At 38.7% G+C, this 21,847-nt stretch overlaps 1 protein-coding gene across 3 annotated transcripts in view; it reads left to right on the forward strand.

The window, feature by feature from the left end:
- The window catches only part of UNC80 (unc-80 homolog, NALCN channel complex subunit), a 233,754-nt gene that overhangs the window by 160,264 nt on the left and 51,643 nt on the right, over positions 1-21,847 (forward strand). For all 3 annotated transcript variants that reach the window (XM_059927385.1, XM_059927384.1, XM_059927387.1), the window contains 12 exons: positions 2,280-2,461; positions 2,977-3,108; positions 5,518-5,704; positions 6,342-6,473; positions 8,153-8,296; positions 11,357-11,457; positions 12,464-12,550; positions 14,152-14,335; positions 16,217-16,311; positions 17,944-18,033; positions 18,774-18,875; positions 20,668-20,848. In XM_059927385.1, the coding sequence (XP_059783368.1) occupies positions 2,280-2,461; positions 2,977-3,108; positions 5,518-5,704; positions 6,342-6,473; positions 8,153-8,296; positions 11,357-11,457; positions 12,464-12,550; positions 14,152-14,335; positions 16,217-16,311; positions 17,944-18,033; positions 18,774-18,875; positions 20,668-20,848 (1,617 nt within the window). The remainder of the gene's footprint in view (positions 1-2,279; positions 2,462-2,976; positions 3,109-5,517; positions 5,705-6,341; positions 6,474-8,152; positions 8,297-11,356; positions 11,458-12,463; positions 12,551-14,151; positions 14,336-16,216; positions 16,312-17,943; positions 18,034-18,773; positions 18,876-20,667; positions 20,849-21,847) is intronic.

Below are 21,847 nucleotides of genomic sequence, written 5' to 3' on the forward strand. Positions count from 1 at the left end.
GTCCTTCTTTGTCTCTTGTAATAGTCTTAGTTTTAAAGTGTATTTTGTCTGATATGAGAATTGCTACTCCAGCTTTCTTTTGATTTCCATTTGCATGGAATACCTTTTTCCATCCCCTCACTTTCAGTCTGTATGTGTCCCTAGGTCTGAAGTGTGCCTCTTGTAGACAGCATATATACAGGTCTTGTTTTTGTATCCATTCAGCCAGTCTGTGTCTTTTGGTTGGAACATTTAATCCATTTACATTTAAGGTAGTTATCGATATGTTTGTTCTTATTACCATTTTCTTAATTGTTTGGGGTCTGTTTTTTTTAGGTCTTTTCCTTCTCTCGTGTTTCCTTGCTAGAGAAGTTCCTTTAGCATTTGTTGTAAAGCTGGTTTGGTGGTGCTGAATTCTCTTAGCTTTTGCTTGTCTGTAAAGGTTTTAATTTCTCCGTCAAATCTGAATGAGATCCTTGCTGGGTAGAGTAATCTTGGTTGTAGGTTTTTTCCTTTCATCACTTTAAATATGTCCTGCCACTCTCTTCTGGCTTCCAGAGTTTCTGCTGAAAGATCAGCTGTTAACCTTATGGGGATTCCCTTGTATGTTATTTGTTGTTTTTTCCTTGCTACTTTTAATATTTTTTCTTTGTATTTAATTTTTGATAGTTTGATTAATATGTGTCTTGGCGTGTTTCTCCTTGGATTTATCCTATATGGGACTCTCTGCCCTTCCTGGACTTGAGTGACTATTTCCTTTCCCATATTATGGAAGTTTTCAACTATAATTTCTTCAAATATTTTCTCAGTCCCTTTCTTTTTCTCTTCTTCTTCTGTGACCCCTATAATTCGAATGTTGTTGCGTTTAATGTTGTCCCAGAGGTCTCTGAGACTCTCCTCAATTCTTTTCATTCATTTTTCTTTATTCTGCTCTGCAGTAGTTTTTTCCACTATTTTATCTTCTTGGTCACTTATCCGTTCCTCTGCTTCAGTCATTCTGCTATTGATTGCGTCTAGAGAATTTTTAATTTCATTTATTGTGTTGTTCATCATTGTTTGTTTGCTCTTTAGTTCTTCTAGGTCCTTGTTAAATGTTTCTTTTATTTTCTCCATTCTATTTCCAAGATTCTGGATCATCTTTTCTATCATTACTCTGAATTCTTTTTCAGGTATACTGCCTAATTCCTCTTCATTTGTTTGGTCTCGTGGGTTTTTACCTTGCTCCTTCATCTGCTGTGTGTTTCTCTGTCTTCTCATTTTGCTTAACCTACTGCATTTGGCGTCTCCTTTTTGCAGGCTGCAGGTTCGTAGTTCCTGTTGTTTTTAGTGTCTGCCCACCATGGGTAAGGTTGGTTCAGTGGGTTGTGTAGGCTTCCTGGTGGAGGGGACTGGTGCCTGTGTTCTGGTGGATGAGGCTGGATCTTGTCGTTCTGGTGGGAAGGACCGCATCTGGTGGTGTGTTTTGGGATGTCTGTGAACTCATTATGATTTTAGGCAGCCTCTCTGCTAATGGCTGGGGTTGTGTTCCTGTCTTGCTAGTTGTTTGGCATAGGGTGTCCAGCACTGTAGCTTGCTGGTCGTCGAGTGGAGCTGGGTCTTAGTGTTGAGATTTAGATCTCTGGGAGAGCTTTTACCGTTTGATATTACGTGGGGCCGGGAGGTCTCTGGTGGTCCAGTGTCCTGAACTCGGCTCTCCCACCTACTTGGCTCAGGCCTGACACCTGGACAGAGCACCAAGACCCTTTCAGCCACACGGCAGGCTCTTTTTGGCCCTCGTTCTCCTTTCCTCAAGCCACCACACGTCAGCCACTTCTGCGCCCTCAGAGTTTCCCAGTGACACCCACTCACTGGATGATGAATGTTATTTTTAATATAACTAATGGAACTGAGACAGTTTTAAACGGACATTTTTATGTACTGTCCTAGGGTTACTCTGAGATGACTCTAGCCATTTCCTTAAAAGGATATTTCAGCATGTAATTTCCTTTCTTCATTTGCTTCCTCTGGCATTCACTTTTCACTGTGAGCCAAAGGAAACTTTGCTTAGAATGAGTTTTTCTACTGAAATGTCATGCTGTCACTGCCCTCGCATCAGATATCGGAAGATTGTGGGAGGCACAAAGGATGAAGTCTGCTTTCCAGGTGCTGAAACAGGCTTTGCTTTTGCCGGTGCTGGTGGCCTGGCTCTATAGCTCAGTAGTCATTTTCAAGAGACAGAAGCAGTTTCCCCCTTCTCCCTATCCCCAGGAATCATGCAAAATTAAGAGATGCGTAGCTGATGAATTGTTGACTGTCTTTAGCGGCCATGTTCCTGTTGTGTGCGGTGAAAGTCCCCGAGGCCGTGTCTGATATGCTGACATCAGAGTTCCACCACCCGGAGACCGTGCAGCGGCTGAACGCTGTCCTTAAGTTCCACACGCTTTGGAGGTTTCGCTATCAGGTCTGGCCCCGGATGGAGGAGGGAGCACAGCAGATTTTTAAGGTGAGGGATACATCCCACATGGGTATTAGATTAGCAAACCCAGCCCAAGGTTCATTTCAGTCCTTGAACCTCAAATCCACAGTGTATGTCCCAAGAGATGCTTCTTTTTTTCCCCTCTCTGATTACATAAGTAAGCCTAACTCATATATGAGTGAATTCTTGTCCTTAAAACAAATTGAAATATAAGAATGTAGAGTAAGAAAATCAAGTTTCTATAAACCTCAAGATTTCAGCACCATCCCCAGAGGTAAGCACATAGAAGTTTGAGGTGTAATCTTCCATACATTTTGCTATATAAACATAGATGTTCTTTGGAGGATGGGGTGATTAACACAAATAGAGATCATGCAGTTGAAACCCTTCGTTTTATTAATGAGTAAACTGAGGCCCAGAAACGTTCTTCATGTGTCTTATAACATCCTGTGCTCTAAAAGATTATGTCATAATTTTGCTTCAGACTCATTCTAGCTTATTTTCCATCTTACTCACTTCATTCTTCTGATATCAACTAACAGATCCCGCCTCCCAGTATAAACTTCACCCTGCCCTCCCCAGTGCTTGGAATGCCATCTGTCCCGATGTTTGACCCCCCTTGGGTCCCTCAGTGCAGCGGGAGTGTCCAGGACCCCATTAATGAAGACCAGTCTGTGAGTAACAGGCACTTTCTTTCTAATATCTTCAGGCTCCATGGTATACATGTAAGAGAGAACAATGGATGTGTGAGACAGTTGTCATAAGAATGTAATAACAGCACAGAAAATCAACCACAAAAGGCCTTTAGTTCTTGTGAGATAGAAGGAACTAACATCTGGGGTGAGAATTTGCAGACCTCCAAAAGCCAAAACAGTTTTTTTCCATAATCATAGAAGCAGCCACCTTGTAATAAAAGCTACTAAAAGCATTAGGCATTGACTTCTTAGCCAAAGGTAGTGCTTTTGCCTCTCTTTATTATAAAACAAACAATTCATTTAACCTACGTAAGCTACCCAAAAGTTAATGAGATTGACTCTGGATGAATAAGAAAAAGAACTGAGTTGCCTGCTCTTGCTGTCCTTGTTTGGACCTTAGTCCGTTCTTTACCTTATTGATCCTCAGTATCATCATCAGAAACGTCACTCTGAGAGCTCAGGTCTTATGCTATTCTAATACATTACTGCTCTATGTAATATAATTTATAAACAGTTAAGTTTAGAACCCAGTCTATTTATAAACAAGAACCAAGAATATGTGCCTTTTGAAAAAATGAATCTTCAAAATATGCCTTTTTCACCTGTTGCATAGCATTTTCCTAAATTACAAGATAATGTAGAAAATTTGGAAAATAAAGCAAATATAGAAAAAGAACACGTCTCTATACACAAATTCATGATTATTTCCTTGCATAATTTCCCACAGGATTTAGGGCAATTGGTATGTGAATATTAAAGATTTCTTTTATATCTCACAAAATATCCCCAGGATGATTGTACCGTTTTACCCTTATACAACACAATAGGAAAATGTCTTCTTTATTCAAATTAACTAGTATTATTTTTTAATGCCACATTGAATGACAAAAAACAAAGTTATTGGCTTTTTTATTCACACATCTTTAAAAAGTTGGTTGAATATATGAAGTGAGGTTGAACATTGTTGCATGTCATACGTATATTTTCTAGGCATTTGTAGTTTTCTTTGAACTGTTTGTTTGAACTCTTTACCCATCAGAATATTTTTATTTTAATTCTTCTGCATACACTACCTTCATATCTGATGGTTTTGTGCCAAAGACAAAGGCACGCTTGGTTCTTCCCTCCAGCATCTGAACCACTGGTATAAAGATCCTTGGTTTTTTTCTCATACATGTGATAGATTCATTTGAGTCAAGTACATTCTCTTCCCAATTTCACAGTGAATTTCAATCCAAAGCCCCTAATTCTATATCCAGTTATCTTTCCCTTATCTTATTATAATAAACCAGCTTAACCCCTGGCTCTCAAAATGAATTGCCATGTGGCCCATCAAATGCCCTTAATTGCTGTTGTGTCATCCACTATTGGAAACCTTTAGTCTTATGTTAAGACCCTGCATAAAGGGAGCTTCGATGACTGCCGTCCTTTAGAGGAGTGACCAACACCCCTTGTTTCTTTAATCCTATGTGACCACTGGCCAACAAAGATGTAGAATTTCTACTATACATAGACATTACTTCAAATTGGTAGTGAAGAATGTCAGTGATCACTTCCCTGCTCTGAGACCAATGACTTCATCCCCAGAGCTCTTGGAATTTATCTCAGCATAAGCATCACGATTAAGGCAAAAATAGAATGGCCCCTTTGCAAAGTGAATCTTTCCTCCTTTTTTGTTTCTTATCTGTTATGCTTTTGCTGCTGGTAAACAGGGTCAGATTTTACATTCAACCATAGTAACACTACCAACTCTCATAATTTCCATTCAGTAGCTTTGTTTCTATAAATATTGTTAAGTATTTACAGTGTGGCATTGTATTTTCTATTATTTATATTTATTATTATTTAACATTAATATTTCTAAATATTAAGTATTTGCAGTGTGGTAGATACTTAAGATACAAAAATGAAATAAATCACATAATTAATTGTTTTACACGAAAGAGATCTTTCCTCCTCCTTCCCATGGTTCTGACTTTCTCTTTTATTAACCTTATGAAGTAAATGTCCTTCATTTAAAACCAGTTCAAGAAATTTTGGAAGGAAACAGAGCATTAAAAATGTTTATTCGATGTGTTTAAAGAGTGGATCATTGATATTTAACCTAAAATAAGATTAGGTAAAATAACATTTTTTCTTTCCCGAAATTACAAACATCCTTGAAGAATTATCCAGATTGAATGAAAAAGAATGTCTTAGTTGTACACAGCCTGGAAACTTGGTAGAAAAAGAAGCAAACAAATAAATCTCCATGAAACTAGATCACGGATGCCCTAACATTTCCTGAAAACAAAGTACCACATCTGTGTCATTCAGTAGAACACTCTTTATACATGTGACCTTGCAGAAGAGTTGCTAGTAAATAAACTTGCCGTCATGTCTCCGTAGAAATCCTTTTCAGCCCGGGCTGTGTCCCGCTCCCATCAAAGGGCAGAGCACATCTTAAAGAACTTGCAACAGGAGGAAGAGAAGAAACGTCTAGGTCGAGAAGCCAGCCTCATCACCGCCATCCCCATCACCCAGGAGGCTTGCTATGAGCCCACCTGCACACCCAACTCAGAGCCAGAAGAAGAAGGTGCCCTCTACACACTGAACTTCTTTGGAGGCGGGGGGTGCTGAGTCACACAAAAGGGAAAGGACTTGCTTTGAAATAAACGTTGACGATTTTATGTGACATGAGGTGATATGCTCCCTCTATCTCTCTCTCTTACCTCCTGACACTATCTAAAGAAAGAGAAAAAAGTTGTCTTTTTCTAAATGTTTAGAGCTGGCTTGTTTACAGAGGAGGACATTAACCCCATTGAATGAACTAATATGATAATGGACCAAGCAGTGACTATGATTCAGGCAACAGCTGAATCCAGAGTGTGTGCTAAAACATACGTAATCAATCTTTCATCATTAAAAATGGGGTTAGTCCATTAACTACTTTCAGCCTTCACAAGTGCAGACAGTTTTTTGATTGATATCAGAAAAATGATTTCTGAACCATTCTAAATTCAGTGATTCTCTGCCCCACTTTTGTGAAATCTTTGGGAGGAATTTTCTGTCTCCCTTTCTGTAGGTGTTTTTTCCTCACCAAAGTACATTCTAAATTACTTAAGCCTTATGCTTTGAGAGCTATATACACTTTGATGTAAGTACAACTATAATAGTGATGATAACTTTTTTGTTACAAAACCAAAGTTCACGTTCCCCATTTTCTTTGCCAGTAGAAGAAGTCACCAATCTGGCATCCCGTCGACTGTCTGTGAGCCCATCCTGTACCTCCAGCACTTCCCACAGGAATTATTCCTTCCGCCGAGGGTCAGTCTGGTCAGTGCGTTCAGCCGTCAGTGCTGAAGGTGTGTCCTCTTACAAATGTGTCCTTTATTCCTCATGACTTGTGTGTTTTGAAATAATTTTTATTTGATATGATTATCTCACTTCATTACACTGTCTTCATTAAATAACCTGTCTCATGATCTTAAAGTTTAAAAATGTATATTAGTTGAGTGGTATTCTAAAAAAAATTGTTGATTTAATCCAGCAAATGTCCTTGATGAGTTGGTTCTATTTTAATTACATTACATGTCATCATATTGCAGAGGGTTCTATAAAACATCATTCTAGGCAGTTAACAGTTTTCAACACTGGCTACACATTACAATCAACCAGGGAGCTTTTAAAAATGCTCAAGTCACACCCAAGACCAAATCAGAATCTCTAAGGGTGGGACTCAAGCACCTCAATGTTTTAAAAATCTTCTCAGGTGATTCCAGTGCATAGCTAAGACTCAGTAGGATGCTTTAGGATGCTGTTCTGGAAAAATTTATCAAAGGAAGAACAAAGCTCGTGCCAGTCCTGTAATGAAATCTGATTCCGGGGGAGAAATGTGATACTCTTCAGTTCTAAGAATTTAAAAACTACGCTTCTCTAATGATAAATAACTGTCTGGGGACTCGCTCCTTCATGATTATTCAGATTTCATCACGATTTATAAAGTCATCAAAAAGTTGTACAGAAACTAGTGGTTCTCAACCCTTCACTGCACAACCCTGGAAAACTTCAAAAATGACCAATGCTAATTAATCACAGCAGCCCAAGGCATATCTATATTTTTTCTAACACGTTTATTGAGATATAATTCACATACTAAAATTCAACCTTTTGAAGTGCATAATGCAGTGGTTGTTAGTATATTTGTAGAGTGTGCAACCATCAATGCTACTTTATTTTAGGATATTTTCATTATCCCCAAAAGAGACCCTATACCCATTAGTAGTCACGCCTCATCCACCACTCCCCCCAATCCCTGACAAGAAATAATCTACTTTCTATTTCTATGGATTTGCCTATTCTGCACATCTCATATGAATGGAATCATATAATATGTGGCCTTTTGTGACTGGGTCCTTTCACTCAGCATACTTTCAAGGTCGATCCATGCTGCCACATGTATCACTTCTTCATTCCTTCTTATTACAAGATAATGTTCCATTATATGGATACGCCACATTTTGTTTATCCGTTCACCAGTTAGAGTGGACTTTTGGGTTGTTTCCACCCTTTGGTTATTATGAATTACACTCTTACGAACCATTATGTATGAGTTTTGTGAGGAAAACTGCCAAGCTATTTTCAAAAGTGTCTGCATCGTTTTACATTCCTACCAAAAAGCATAAGGGTTCCAATTGTTCCACACCCTTGCATAGCCACAGTAATCTTGGAAATGAAGAGCAAAGTTGGAAAACTTACATTTCCCCATTTCAAAACTGACTACAGAGCTGCAGTAACCAAGATTGTGCAGTATGGACTTGAGGGTTGATAGACACATCAACGGACTAGATTGGAACCGGAAGTAAACCATTACATGTAGGTTGACTTCAAGTTTGAAAAGGGTGCTATGAACCTTCAATGGGGGAAAGAATCGTCTTTCCAACAGATGATGCTGGCACAACTAGATATCTGCATAGAAAAAAAAAATGTTCCATAAGTAGGTCTTGAACTGAGAAAAGCACGCCGATTCTGTCTCCCTCTTCAGATGAGGAACACGCCGCCGAACACACGCCCAGCCCCCACGTGCCTCAGCCCCCTCAGGCTGTGTTCCCGGCATGCATCTGTGCAGCAGTGCTCCCCATTGTCCATCTGATGGAGGACGGTGAGGTGCGGGAAGATGGAGTAGCAGGTACAGTTGTGACTGGTCAGAACCGTCAGTAACTCTAATAAATACTGGAGGCGTTCATCTGATAAGGCGCAGTAGGGTGCCCTTGAAGACGTGAACCGCTGACCACGTGTGGAGTTGTTTTATGGACATGCTATAATGACAGATTTGTAATACGCTGAACTAACACTACCACTTTCTCCACCTTTTCCTCCCACAAACTTTATGACCAAGATATTGCACTTCAGATAGGCAGTTTTTTTCCAGGAGCGTTGTTTAGGACTGGAGAACAGACCAACCCTCATTTGGCCACGTAGAAATCAAATAGTGCTTTTGGCCACCTTAGAAATCTTAGCCATTGGCTTGACATCATTAATGCCATCTTTCTCACTTGATTTCCTTTCCAGAGGTAATAAGTAAAGAAAATAATTGAAAAATGAAATGATAAACTAGGGGTAAAGACGAGTTACATTTGTCACAGGTAACAGGTTAATATTCTTGATGTTATTTTTTTTAAAAAAAAAAAACCTTTATAACCCAATAATGACTTTTTATACCCCAGTAGAGAAATGGACAAAGGATGTAAACACACTCTAACAGCCAATTAAATCTGTAAATAACACTGTTGTTTACAACAACAGTGAAATCTTACATTTCATATAAAAAATTGCAAGGATTATTTCAAAAGAAATTATGCATAGCTGGTAAAGATTCAGAGAAAAGATTATCCTCACACCTTGCTGACGGCAGTAAAAATTTAATGCAAGCACTCTGAAACAGTTTCACGGTATGCACCATAAGCCTTAAAAGTATGTACACCCTTTGACACAGATTTTGGTATCTAGCAATTTCCTAAGGCAGTAATGAGGGGTGAATTAAGGTTTACAGAGAACGCTGTACCTTGTACATTTTTAAAATAACAAATATTTGAAAAGAGTTTAAATGTCCAACAATAGGCAATTAGTTAATCATGGTACCTCCATATGACAGCTTTCTGTGCACATTAGAAAAATATTAACATAAAAGTGTTCAATTTATTGATAATTAAAAATGTGAGTACCAGAGAGTATTTTCTATATGATATTATTTAAAGATACATGTAAATATATATTTCATGTATATGAAAGAATATACTCCAAAATGTTTATAGTTGTTTTGGTGGTTGGTAGACTTATCAGTCTTATTCTCCTCTTTGTCTTTTTCTGTATTTCTCATGTTTTAAGCATTAAACTGCCGTACTTAGCAATTAGAATAAAAATAGTGTTATAAAGATAGTTTTGCAACCAATTTCAACTTAACAAAAACCCACATCTATTTTAATTATTTATAAAGATACATGAAAGCTAAAGCTTACATTTACATATCTCTTGTTAAATTAGTTATATAGCTCAATCTTAATTGGATGGTTAGCTTCTGAAGCAAAAAAAAATTGGTATAATTTATTTTAAATAGAGGCTGAAAAATAAATTTATGCTAAACTCTATATTCCTAGTTTAGAAAACTAAGCTAAACCATTTAAACTGAAGATCATCTAATGCTTACCCACTACTCACTTTTACCCACCTGCTTTCTTAGCCTGGGCACTTCCAGGCAATCTTAGCCTGACCACTTTTCCCAAAGAAGTAGCACTTTCTTTCACATGAGGAATAATTATTTATTCCTAGGACACCCTCATTAGAAGTGGGAACCCTAACTGTTACTGGCTCAACTATGTCATCTTGCTGTGGGAGTTATTAGTTAAAACATTCATGTGAACAATAAAAGGTCACGTCTAATTCATGTGCATTCTAAACAAAGCATATTTTCTAAACCAAATAATTACTTTAGGAATTTCTCCATACAATAAACAATGAAGTGGGACTTTAATAAATACCACTGTTAACATTAGGGTAATTTCTAAAACAAAGAATCATAAATGTATTCTTTTTTTATTAAAATGTAATTGACATATAACACTGTTTTAGTTTTAGATATACAACATAAACATTTGATATATGTATGCATTACAAAATGATTACCACAATAAGTTTAGTTAACATCCATCACCATACATAGCTACAATTTTTTTTATGATGGGAACTTTTTTTTTTTTTTAATTTTTGGCTGCTTTGGGTCTTCGTGGCTGCACGCGGGGCTTTCTCTAGTTGCGGCGAGCGGGGGCTATTCTTCGTTGTGGTGCGCGGGCTTCTCACTGCGGTGGCTTCTCTTGTTGTGGAGCACGGACATCTAATTGCGGTGGCTTCTCTTGTGGAGCACAAGCTCTAGGTGCGTGGGCTTCAGTAGTTGTGGCACACGGGCTCAGTAGTTGTGGCCCGTGGGCTCTAGAGCGCAAACTCAGTAGCTGTGGCGCTCGGGCTTAGTTGCTTCGTGGCATGTGGGGTCTTCCCGGAGCAGGGATTGAACCCATGTCCCCTGCACTGGCAGGCGGATTCTTAACCACTGTGCCACCAGGGAAGTCCTGATGAGGACTTTTAATAACTATTGTCTTAACAGCTTTCAAGTATACAATACAGTATTGTTAATGATAGTCACCATGCTGTACATTAAACCCCCAGGATTTATTTATCTTATAACTGTAAGTTTGTAACCTTTGACCACCTTCCCTCCCCCCAGTACCCACCCCCCCACCTCTGGTAACCAATCTGTCCTATGTATCTATGAGTTTGGGGTTTTCTTAGATTCCACATGTAAGTGAGATCATACATTTTTCTTTCTCTGTCTGACTTCTTTCACTTTGCATAACATCCTCAAAGTCCATCCATATTGTCACAAATGGGAGGATTTCCTTTTTTATGGCTAAATGATATTCCATTGTATATCACAAATGCATTTTTAACAAAAACAATGCTAATATTTAAAGGGCATCCTATACTCTTTTGTCACATTTTCCTTATAGGCTAAAATGTTCAGAAACAACAACAAAAAGAACAGATACCTGCCTTTCAATAGAAAAAGAGTCCACAGAACCTCTGTAAGGCAAAACTTGAGAGAGACCTATTAAAGTTTAGTAAATTATTTGAATACTTTATCTAATAGATTTATCTCCATTTAAGATGAATATTCAATTTCCTTTCTCTTCTAAAGTGAGTGCTGTGGCCCAGCAAGTCTTATGGAATTGTCTAATTGAAGATCCATCAACAGTTCTTCGACATTTCCTGGAAAAACTGACCATCAGCAATAGACAAGTAAATTCCTCTTTCTTTACAGTGTAGCTATGTAGCTATGTGTGTGAACATGGTTAAAAACAAGCAGTGGACTTTACAGTGACATGCATACAACATTGGTGTCCTCTGACACATAGCCGAGAAGTACTTTGGATGATGATAATGATGAACAAACTAAACTTGGCTGTTTTCTTTTGAATTTCTCCATTAACTGATGTCTCCATATGTATATGGTACATTGCTAGTAATGACCCTAAGATACTGAAAGATTCTCAGTCTTTTAAACAAAGATTAAATTCAGTTTAATGTTTTCAGTGTTCGGTACATTTACTGAATTCTGACTGGCTGGTAGTATGTGGTGCAGGTAGTATTATTAGAGTATGTTGAAACTCTCCATTAATCAAAAAATCTAATTTATCAGGTCACCCTGTGAGAAGATTATGCCAAATAAAAGTCATTTTCTGAACAATGGCAAAATACACTGATGATTACAAATTATTTCTTCATTTCTGTGTTATGGTCCTGTTCACTGGAAGATTAAGTTTCTGAAAGGAAGGTTAATTATAAACATCTCCATTTATCCTCTCTTGGCCCAGCTTTATCTCTTTGACTTGAAACGTAGGAAGCAGAACTATGAAGTTCAATAAACCTAGTTTGTTTAATGGTTTCTTAAGATAGAGCCTCCTCACATTTCCATCACACCTGGAAGCCACAGCAAATAGAGATGACTAAATGTACAGCTTTCCTGTGATTTGCCTGTGACCTATAGACACAGTCTAAATTTTTATTTAAAAATTTGACTATTGCTTAGTAATGTCATATATTAGCTTCTAGGAGACGATGTTACAGTTGGCTTAAATGCTATTTAACAAGTATCACACACACTATATTAAAATGCTGAACATAAGGGAAATCAACATGTGGGCAAAAGTAAGAAAAATCCTCCCACCTTGCTTTTCGAGAAGTTAATTTTATTTCCTACAGCATGGCAGCTGAATGAGACCTAGAAATTCTGTTGTTCTTTCAGGATGAGTTAATGTACATGCTGCGCAAACTTCTCCTGAATATCGGAGACTTTCCTGCTCAGACCTCTCACATCCTATTCAACTACTTGGTGAGTTTCACCTCCAGTAGGTTATAAATGTTCATTTCCAAGTAGGAAGCAACAATAAGAGAAAAGGATCCAAGGAGATTTTTTTTTCAATAAATTCCCATTAATTATATGACTGAAGGTGAATCATGGTCAGCTGAATTCACCACTGTTTGTATGGGGAAGCCCCTCCTGGCACAATCCTTGGCATGTGATGGGCACTCAATAAATGAATAAATGTCTCTTTCCTCTCTGTCTCCCTTTGGCATTATACAACTTCCTCATGTCGGTCCTTAATTTTAGTTTTCTGCTGAAAAAATGTATATGTCATTTTTTTAAAATTCTTTTTTCTTTTAACACCTTTATTGGAGTATAATTGCTTTACAATGGTATGTTAGTTTCTGCTTTATAACAAAGTGAATCAGCTATTCATATACATATATCCCCATATCCCCTCCCTCTTGCGTCTCCCTCCCACCCTCCCTATCCCACCCCTCTAGGTGGTCACAAGGCACCCAGCTGATCTCCCTGTGCTATGCAGCTGCTTCCCACTAGCTATCTATTTTACATTTGGTAGTGTGTATATGTCCATGCCACTCTCTCACTTCGTCCCAGCTTCCCCTTCCCCTTCCCCTTCCCCATGTCCTCAAGTCCATTCCTTATGACTGCGTCTTTATTCCTGTCCTGCCCCTAGGTTCTTCAGAATCTTTTTTTTTTTTTTTTTAGATTCCACCTATGTGTGTTAGCATACAGTATTTGTTTTTCTCTTTCTGACTTACTTCACTCTGTATGACAGTCTCTAGGTCCATCCAGCTCACTACAAATAACTCAATTTCGTTTCTTTTTATGGCTGAGTAATATTCCATTGTATATATGTGCCATATCTTTATCCATTCATCTGTTGATGGACATTTAGGTTGCTTCCATGTCCTGGCTATTGTAAATGTGCTGCAATGAACATTGTGGTACATGACTCTTTTTGAATTATGGTTTTCTCAGGGTATGCTAACACATATATATGGAATCTAAAAAAAAAAAAAATGGTTCTGAAGAACCTAGGGGCAGGACAGGAATAAAGACGCAGATGTAGAGAATGGACTTGAGGACATGGGGAGGGGGAAGGGTAAGCTGGGATGAAGTGAGAGAGTAGCATTGACATATATACACTAGCAAATGTAAAATAGATAGCTAGTGGGAAGCAGCTGCATCACACAGGGAGATCAGCTCGGTGCCTTGTGATGACCTAGAGGGGTGGGATAGGGAGGGTGGGAGGGAGATGCAAGAGGGAGGGGATATGGGGATATACGTAGACATATAGCTGATTCACTTTGCTATACAGCAGAAACTAACACAACATTGTAAAACAATTGTGCTCCAGTAAAGATGTTAAAAAAAAAATAGCAGTAAGTATTTTAGTGATAACATAAAAATATATGGTAACCTGTTCAGGCCAGTTTTCCAATTATCCCTTCTCCTGCTTACTGCCACTGTTAGAGAAGCATTTGAATAGAGAATTCAAAGGCAAAAAAACCAATATTTAATTAAGAAAATGAAAAGCCAAGGAAATGAGAATGTAAGCTCAGAATTACTGTGACTTTGTGACCACTTCCTGTTCTGACTTATAGGTGGGATTAATCATGTACTTTGTGCGGACCCCCTGCGAGTGGGGGATGGATGCCATTTCAGCCACTCTGACTTTCCTGTGGGAGGTGGTCGGTTACGTAGAAGGCCTGTTCTTCAAGGATCTGAAGCAGACCATGAAGAAGGAGCAATGTGAGGTCAAGCTCCTGGTGACCGCTTCAATGCCAGGTACTGCTTTTGGAAGACATAACTTTTTTGGGAGTATAAATAACCCTTTTACAGACCAAGTGTCTCTTTCATTCATGAGAAAATTTTCTGACCCTGGGATTGAGTGCTTCAAAGAATTTTTGTTGAATACAATCTGAAGAAATACAATAGACCCTTTAAAAGTCAGCAATTGCCAGATGAAAAGGGAGACATCAGAACTGAGATCCGCGTGAATCAGTACTTGAAGGACTGCCAAGGTTAAAGATTTATTTAAGTCTATTGCAGAGGGCCAGCTGAACTGAGAGCCTTTTTGAATGAATTTTTGGCACTGCAAGGAGAATAATATTGTTTGCATGGCAGGGACCCCAGGCTTTTGTAAACTCACTGAGAGATGGCTTTATGAAAAATTGGAAAAGGGAAAAGCAGGAAGGAAAATTACAAGAAAACATGCAGTGTGATATAAACTCTAGATACAATTCCTTTTCATTTTGGATAGCTTGCCTTTCTTGGAGATAAAATTTTGCCAAGCCTTTATCCTTGTGCAATGTCTAAGAAAATGTGAGATAATACATGTATTGAAATAAAAAGACAAAATTATATATAAATAAGAACACAGGTTCTGGCAGCAAAGAGACCTATGTTAAAATCAGAGCACTGGGCTTCCCTAGTGGCACAGTGGTTGAGAATCTGCCTGCCAATGTAGGGGACACGGGTTCGAGCCCTGGTCTGGGAAGATCCCATGTGCCATGGAGCAACTGGGCCCGTGAGCCACAGCTACTGAGCCTGCGCGTCTGGAGCCTGTGCTCTGCAACAAGAGAGGCCGCGATGGTGAGAGGCCCGCGCACCGCGATGAAGAGTGGCCCCCGCTTGCCGCAACTGGAGAAAGCCCTCGGACAGAAACGAAGACCCAACACAGCCAAAAATAAAAATAAATAAATAAATAGATAAATAATTTAAAAAAAAAGAACCCTCCTTGAAATGGAGTGATTAAAAAAAAAAAAAATCAGAGCACTGCCATTTATCATCTGTATAATTAATATTAGCTATGAAAAAGTACATCACTTTTAAAGCTTTCTTTACATGTACAATGGGAGTATGATTCATACTTCGTAATTGTGAGGAATAAATGAGTTTAGATTTCTAAAATACTAGCTGCCATACCTGACACATGGTAAGCATTCAGTAAGTGGCAATGGTATATTTATGTGTCTATAGGTTACTCAGCAAAGAGATCAGCTTTCATTACAGCAAAGAAACATATTGTCAGGCATATACTTAAAAACAACTCATTATAAATCAAGGTATATCATAATGTTCACTGTCTCACCAGCCAAGCAGAATACAGAAAACGTAAATTTAAACTACCTTTCAGGTACTTGTTTAGCTTTTGCTAATAGCTCTGTTTGTATCTTCTCAACCATTATTACCTCATCATCTCATTTAAAATAAAGCAATAGATTATTTGTTGGAATGCTTAAGGTTTGAATTCTGACTCTTCCACTAAATAAATGTGTCTTTGACTAAGTTACTTATAAGTTCTTATTTATAAGAATAAGTTCTCTCTGTTTCTTCATTTGTAATGTGAAAATAATAATACCCATATCATAGGGTTGCTATGAGATTTAAATATGATTATGCACATAAAACCATTTAAAAGTATGGGGAACTCCATAAACGGTAGCTATGATTTTTAAATGATAAGTAAACATACTTAAAATATATATTTAACTAGAAACAAAGGAGTGCAGTTAGTACAATGCACAGCTCACATTAAACCCTCACCAGTAGTAATCATCATAATAATAAAAACATCAGCTTATTGATAATATTTTAATAATTTGTGCTTTATCTATAAATTTCTTATAGTAGAAGTCAGTTTGTTATGATTTTTACCTATTGTAGGTACCAAAACCTTGGTAGTTCATGGACAGAATGAGTGTGATATCCCAACCCAGTTACCGGTCCATGAAGATACTCAATTTGAAGCCCTGTTAAAGGTAGGGATGACTTTTGACAGAAGTGATTTTTTTTTAATGCACAATGGCTATGGCCACTTCACTGATCATACAGTTTTGAAGTAAACGGCCTTTCTCTGTCTTCAAATGAATATATGCATTTATTTACCTCTTCTAGAATCTGCCCCACTCTTGTGTACTTCCTCTATTTCCTTGCATAATTTTCCCCACGTGGATGTAGGCAAGATCATGCCGGCTCCCTCTCAGCTACAGCAGCCACGTGACACTCCTCTTGAGATGCTGTGAATCCTGCTTAGGAGTATCCTGGCATCACTTGTGGCAGTTCTGGAGCCGCCCTGGGTTTGCACGCCAAGGGCACTGGGACAAACTCTAGGGATCAGGTGACAGTCCATGCCAGAGACGCTTTTTGTGGCATCGAGTTGAACAATACACAGTCTTGATTTGCCACTGACAGAAATGATTGGAGAGGCAGAAAATATATACCTTAGAATAAACTAAGCGAATCAAGAAAGTATTTTCAATGGTTATGACAATTACGCCCCTTAAGAGATATGCAGTCCATTGTTCCTCATGCCTGTAAGGTTGTTAAGGGAAAGTAGTAAGTACACTCGTGCAGTGATTCCCTGTTTATCTGGAGCCCAAACTTTTGGCCCAGAAAAGACCTCTGAGAAATTCAGTTTTGCCAAGCCTGTGTATTTTATTTCAGTAGAAAGGGTTGTTAAGCCTCCTCCAGGCCTCACCCCTTCATCTCCAGAGAGTCTCTCAGGCCCAGTCAAGCAAACTTCAACAGCCTCTTCATCTTCCTACTCACTTTGGATGGTAGGATAGCGTGAAGGCAGAGAGTGAGTTCAAACCCCCGCTCCACCACAACCAGTGTTATCTAAATAAGTCAAACGACGGGCTCTCTCTAGTCTCAGTTTCTTTTTCAACAGTGCTCGATTATTAGTGCAGGTTATACAAGTTCTCTACATTGAAAGCATTGAGCATAGAATATAGTAGATAATAAGCGCTCAATCACTGTGGTTCATATTATTCTTAATGTTGCTACTAAACATGCTTTCTTCCTGATATTGAGACCAGTAGATGCCACTGTGCCTTCACAGTTCATCACTCAAGTCTACATTTTAATTGTACCTCTTTTAGCTCTATGAGAACAGTGCAGACAGTTTGTATTACACTATCAGTCTTTTTTTAAATTGAGATATAGTTGATGTATAATATTATATACATTTCAGGTATACAGCATAGTGACTCACAATTTTTAAAGGTCATATTCCATTTATAGTTATTCTAAAATATTAGCTATGTTCTGTGTTGTACAATATAACCTTGTAGCTTATTTATTTTATGCATAGTAGTTTGCACATCTTAATCCCCTACCCCTATCTTGCACTACCTTACACAATCAGTCTTTATGCTGTCATTTTTTTGGATAGCTGTGTGCATGTAAATGTTCATATATGTGTGTGTGTATATAATATATATACGTATATATATGCACACATATAATATATAAAATGTGTGTAAGATATAAATACATATGTATTCCTTATAGGAAGTTACCTGGTTTTATGACATTTTTATCTTTCAGCTTACTGTTTGGCTCATAATATGATCTCAATAAATGTTTGTTAAAAATTGCTGTTGTTCTAGGAGTGTCTGGAGTTTTTTAATATCCCAGAATCCCAGTCTACACATTACTTTCTCATGGATAAGCGATGGAACCTTATCCACTACAATAAGGTGAGACTGCAGTGATGACGCTCACGGAGGGCTGTGTCAAAAGCCCCTTATGCCTTTCCCGAGGGCAGCTTCGCTCCGGGGGGCGTCGCTGTTTAGAGGTGAGGCGTATGGCCGCTGGGTTCACACCACCTCACTGATGATGTATTAGCTTTGGACTGGCCGCTTTACCTTTGTGCCCTTCAGTTTCCTTGTCTGTAAAGGGCAGGTGATGATAGTAGCTACTTTAGGGTCGTTGTAAGAATTAAAGGAGATAAGTAAGGCACTTCGTCACTCATCATTATTACATCTAGATGAACATTTAAGTTGCCCGTATTGTAAGTACACGTGTTTATTTGGAATGTTAATGTTGTTCTCATGCCGCTTTCTACTACATTAAGCATGATTGTGGTAACGTGATCTAATGAACAAAGGAAACCTCAGGAAGACCACTGACATCACTTTACAGGGCTTTTCTTTTCTTCTTCAGAATGGGTTTTAGTAAATGGCCTCTGGCTCCTTTGCTCCTGAAAGAGCATCCTGGACTTTGGAAAGCATACTCGGCCTGGGGAGATTGAAGCTTTCCCAAGGAGGGTGTTTATCTTCCCTAGGATTTTGTAGAATTGGGGAGCATAAAGTAGTAAGAATCTAAACCATCAGAAAATACATAACTTATGTTTGTCTGACCTTTGGGGAAAGAGGAAATGAGAGTCAGAGTTTAATTATTTGAACTCTCTTTTTGTCTTTGTGTAATCCCACCACAGACCTATGTTCGGGATATTTACCCTTTTAGGAGATCCGTGTCTCCACAGCTGAACCTTGTACATATGCATCCAGAGAAAGGACAGGAGCTCATTCAGAAACAGGTGCCTGACCACCACAGTTTTATTCTATTTTGTCATGTCATTGGGATAGATGATCTGTAAACGGTTGCCAGCCCTGAGATTCTGTGATTCTGTTATGATCCTCTCTAGAGAGAGAATGATGGGCCCTTGGTCAATAGATAGTTCCCCAAAATAGTGTGTTAACTAAGTTTTATAAATTGGATGAATAATGTAAAGGTATTAAGAAACACTCACTTGGAGAATGCTACGAGAAATCATAAGGGTATAAATAGCAGAAATCTTCTAATTTATTTACCTACTAGTTTCTAAGTTTGGATTTTCACTCCACATTTTTGTAAAGCAGGATTGGAAGTACACATAGTGTAGCTATAAGAAGGTTGGCCCAGAAATTTATGCTAGCTGGAAAAAAATAAAAGGGGTCAATGTAGTGTGCCTGAAAAAGGCCCTGCACCAAGGTCCAGAGATTTGGACTCAGTCCCAGCTCTGCCACTGACCAGTGATCTGACCTTGGACATGTTACTAACTTCTCTTAAAATAGGAGGAAACAGAATCAAGCAGCTGTACTTAGATTTAAGATTGAAGAACAGAATAACGTTTACACATCTCATCATAAATCAGACTTTGAGCTTAAGGAAATTCACTATTTTGCAAGCGAAATATAGCTGTAGTACACAATTCTAATAATGATACAATTTTAATGTGTTCTATGTGTTCTATTCATTTATTTTTAATAAAATGTTGAAACAAGAAACTATTATTTCAATTTTTCTGCACGTAGTAAGGATGCTATTCAAAAATATCTTCAGGAGATGGCATAGAATCCGACCACTTAAGTAATTAAAAACATAGTTAGTATTAACTACCTAAATTGCATTTAGAAGAAAGAAAACAGTGAATGTATTACAAAGTGTGAGGTGTTGGGCAAAACTATAAGACCTTAAATATAAATAATTTCTAAAACAATTCCCCACAAATTATCCCAGCCTCTGATTTTGGCAGCAAAATAATGAAAACCATAATCAATAACTGCACTTCACGAGTGTGTTTTTTTAATCATGTTTAAGAACACGTTTTAAGAGAATAACATAAAACGGGGCCCTTGCTCTATTTATACTCCAAGTTGGGATCTTAAGACTTCTTTCTAATTTCCTCAGGGAGATAATAATAGACAGACCTGTGGTTCGGGCTCTGAAGTCTCCTCAACAGCTGCTCACAGCTTATCATCTTCCTAGTCACATCCCCCTGCCCACTGATCAGCAACAGAAAAGGCACTAAGAGAAGGACCAAAAGACCCATGTTCACGTCATCTAAACTCAGGGCTAAAGGGCCACCAATCTAGGTCCTATTAGCTTTTGTTCCAAGATAGGTTTTTCCTGGAACCTATTTCAGTCTTTAAGAGGCAAACCCAGAAACAGCGTGAGGCATCAGTAGAAATGATAGAAGCAATTGGAACTGACTGGCTCCTGTTGGAGAAGGTCTTCTATGTTATGACATCCAAACAGATGGGCTGTATTTAATACTGAACTGTTCTTGACAATGCTTGCCTTGTGCTCCTCCTCTAGCTGGCAAACTCCATAAGAAACACTTCCTTCTGTAGAACAGACAGATGCAGGAAGTGAGAGTCAATTAAGTATTGTTTGCTCTTTCTATGTGGTAAAGAAAAAATATTTCTCTCTCATTTCACTTCCCCCATCTTTCAATTTTTAATCAGCCCGGTTTGCCATTAAAGTTTTCACTTCAGTTTCTTCACTCTTGGTAATTTCAGAGTTGCCAATTCTACTTTTCATCTGCTCCTGCCTTTGTCTGCTGGTAGGTATTCACTCGGAAGCTGGAGGAAGTGGGGAGGGTTTTGTTTCTCATCTCCCTCACCCAGAAGATCCCCACAGCCCACAAGCAGTCCCACGTCTCCATGCTCCAGGAAGACCTCCTCCGACTGCCCTCATTCCCTCGAAGTGCTATTGATGCCGAGTTTTCACTCTTCAGCGATCCTCAAGGTATCAAGAAAGAAGCATTTCCTCTCTTGGGCTTCTTCTCCTGCCCTTCTTTTGTCCTCAGCTAGAGGACATCTCTATCTTAATCGGCAGACAGTTCTCTAAGCTAGTGGCTCTCAGCTCTTGAGTGGGCACCAGAATCACCTAGAGAACTTGATGAAACACAGATTGCTGGGTCCCACCCTCCAGCCCCGAGTTTCTGATTCAGTAGCTCTGGAATGGGGCTTGGGAACTTGCATTTCTGACAGGCTCCCAGGTGAGGCTGGTGCTTCTGTTCCAAGGACCAAATCCTGAGACCACTGCTCTAAGCTAATCGTAAGCAATTGAAGGAATTAGTGTGATATTGTTAGGAGAGTACTTGACTAAGTGAAGAACAGGTATTTATATGACATTCAAGAGGAGGCAAAACGAATCTACAGTGACAGAAATCAGAACAGTAGTTACCTCTGGATTGGGGGGAATGGATTTCCCAGAAAGGGGTATGAGAGAACTTTCTCAGGTGATGAAAATGGGCTATATATTGATTGGTGTGTTGGTTACATGAGTGGGTATTTTTGTCAAAATTCATTGAATTCTACATTTATGATCTGTGCCTTTTACTCTATCTAAATTATACCTTCTTAATTAGAAACTCTGGAGTCAGGGCCCAGTAATCTGTGTTTTTACAAGACCTCCAGGTGGTTTTGATGCCCTAGGAAGCTTGAGAACCATTATTCAAATTGAGAGAGAGAGAGAGAGACTGAGACAGAGAAATTGAAAGAGACCCATTTTGAAACCACGCTCTGTTACTCAGTTATTAATTTGGGACAGTTTACTTAAATCAGCATCCCTATGCTCTACATCTTCATCCAGAAGCTCCAGAGAAATAGTAGACAGAGCTCTAGTCTGACCATGAGTTCAAAGACCAAGAACAAGTCCCAGCCCTGCCATTTTCTCAATAACTTATTTTTTCTCAAAGCCACAGCTTATGCAGCAGCAACACACTGCACCTGCCTGCCCTGT

The sequence above is a fragment of the Balaenoptera ricei genome, chromosome 7, assembly GCF_028023285.1.
Source record: "Balaenoptera ricei isolate mBalRic1 chromosome 7, mBalRic1.hap2, whole genome shotgun sequence".
Classification (NCBI taxonomy): domain Eukaryota; kingdom Metazoa; phylum Chordata; class Mammalia; order Artiodactyla; family Balaenopteridae; genus Balaenoptera; species Balaenoptera ricei.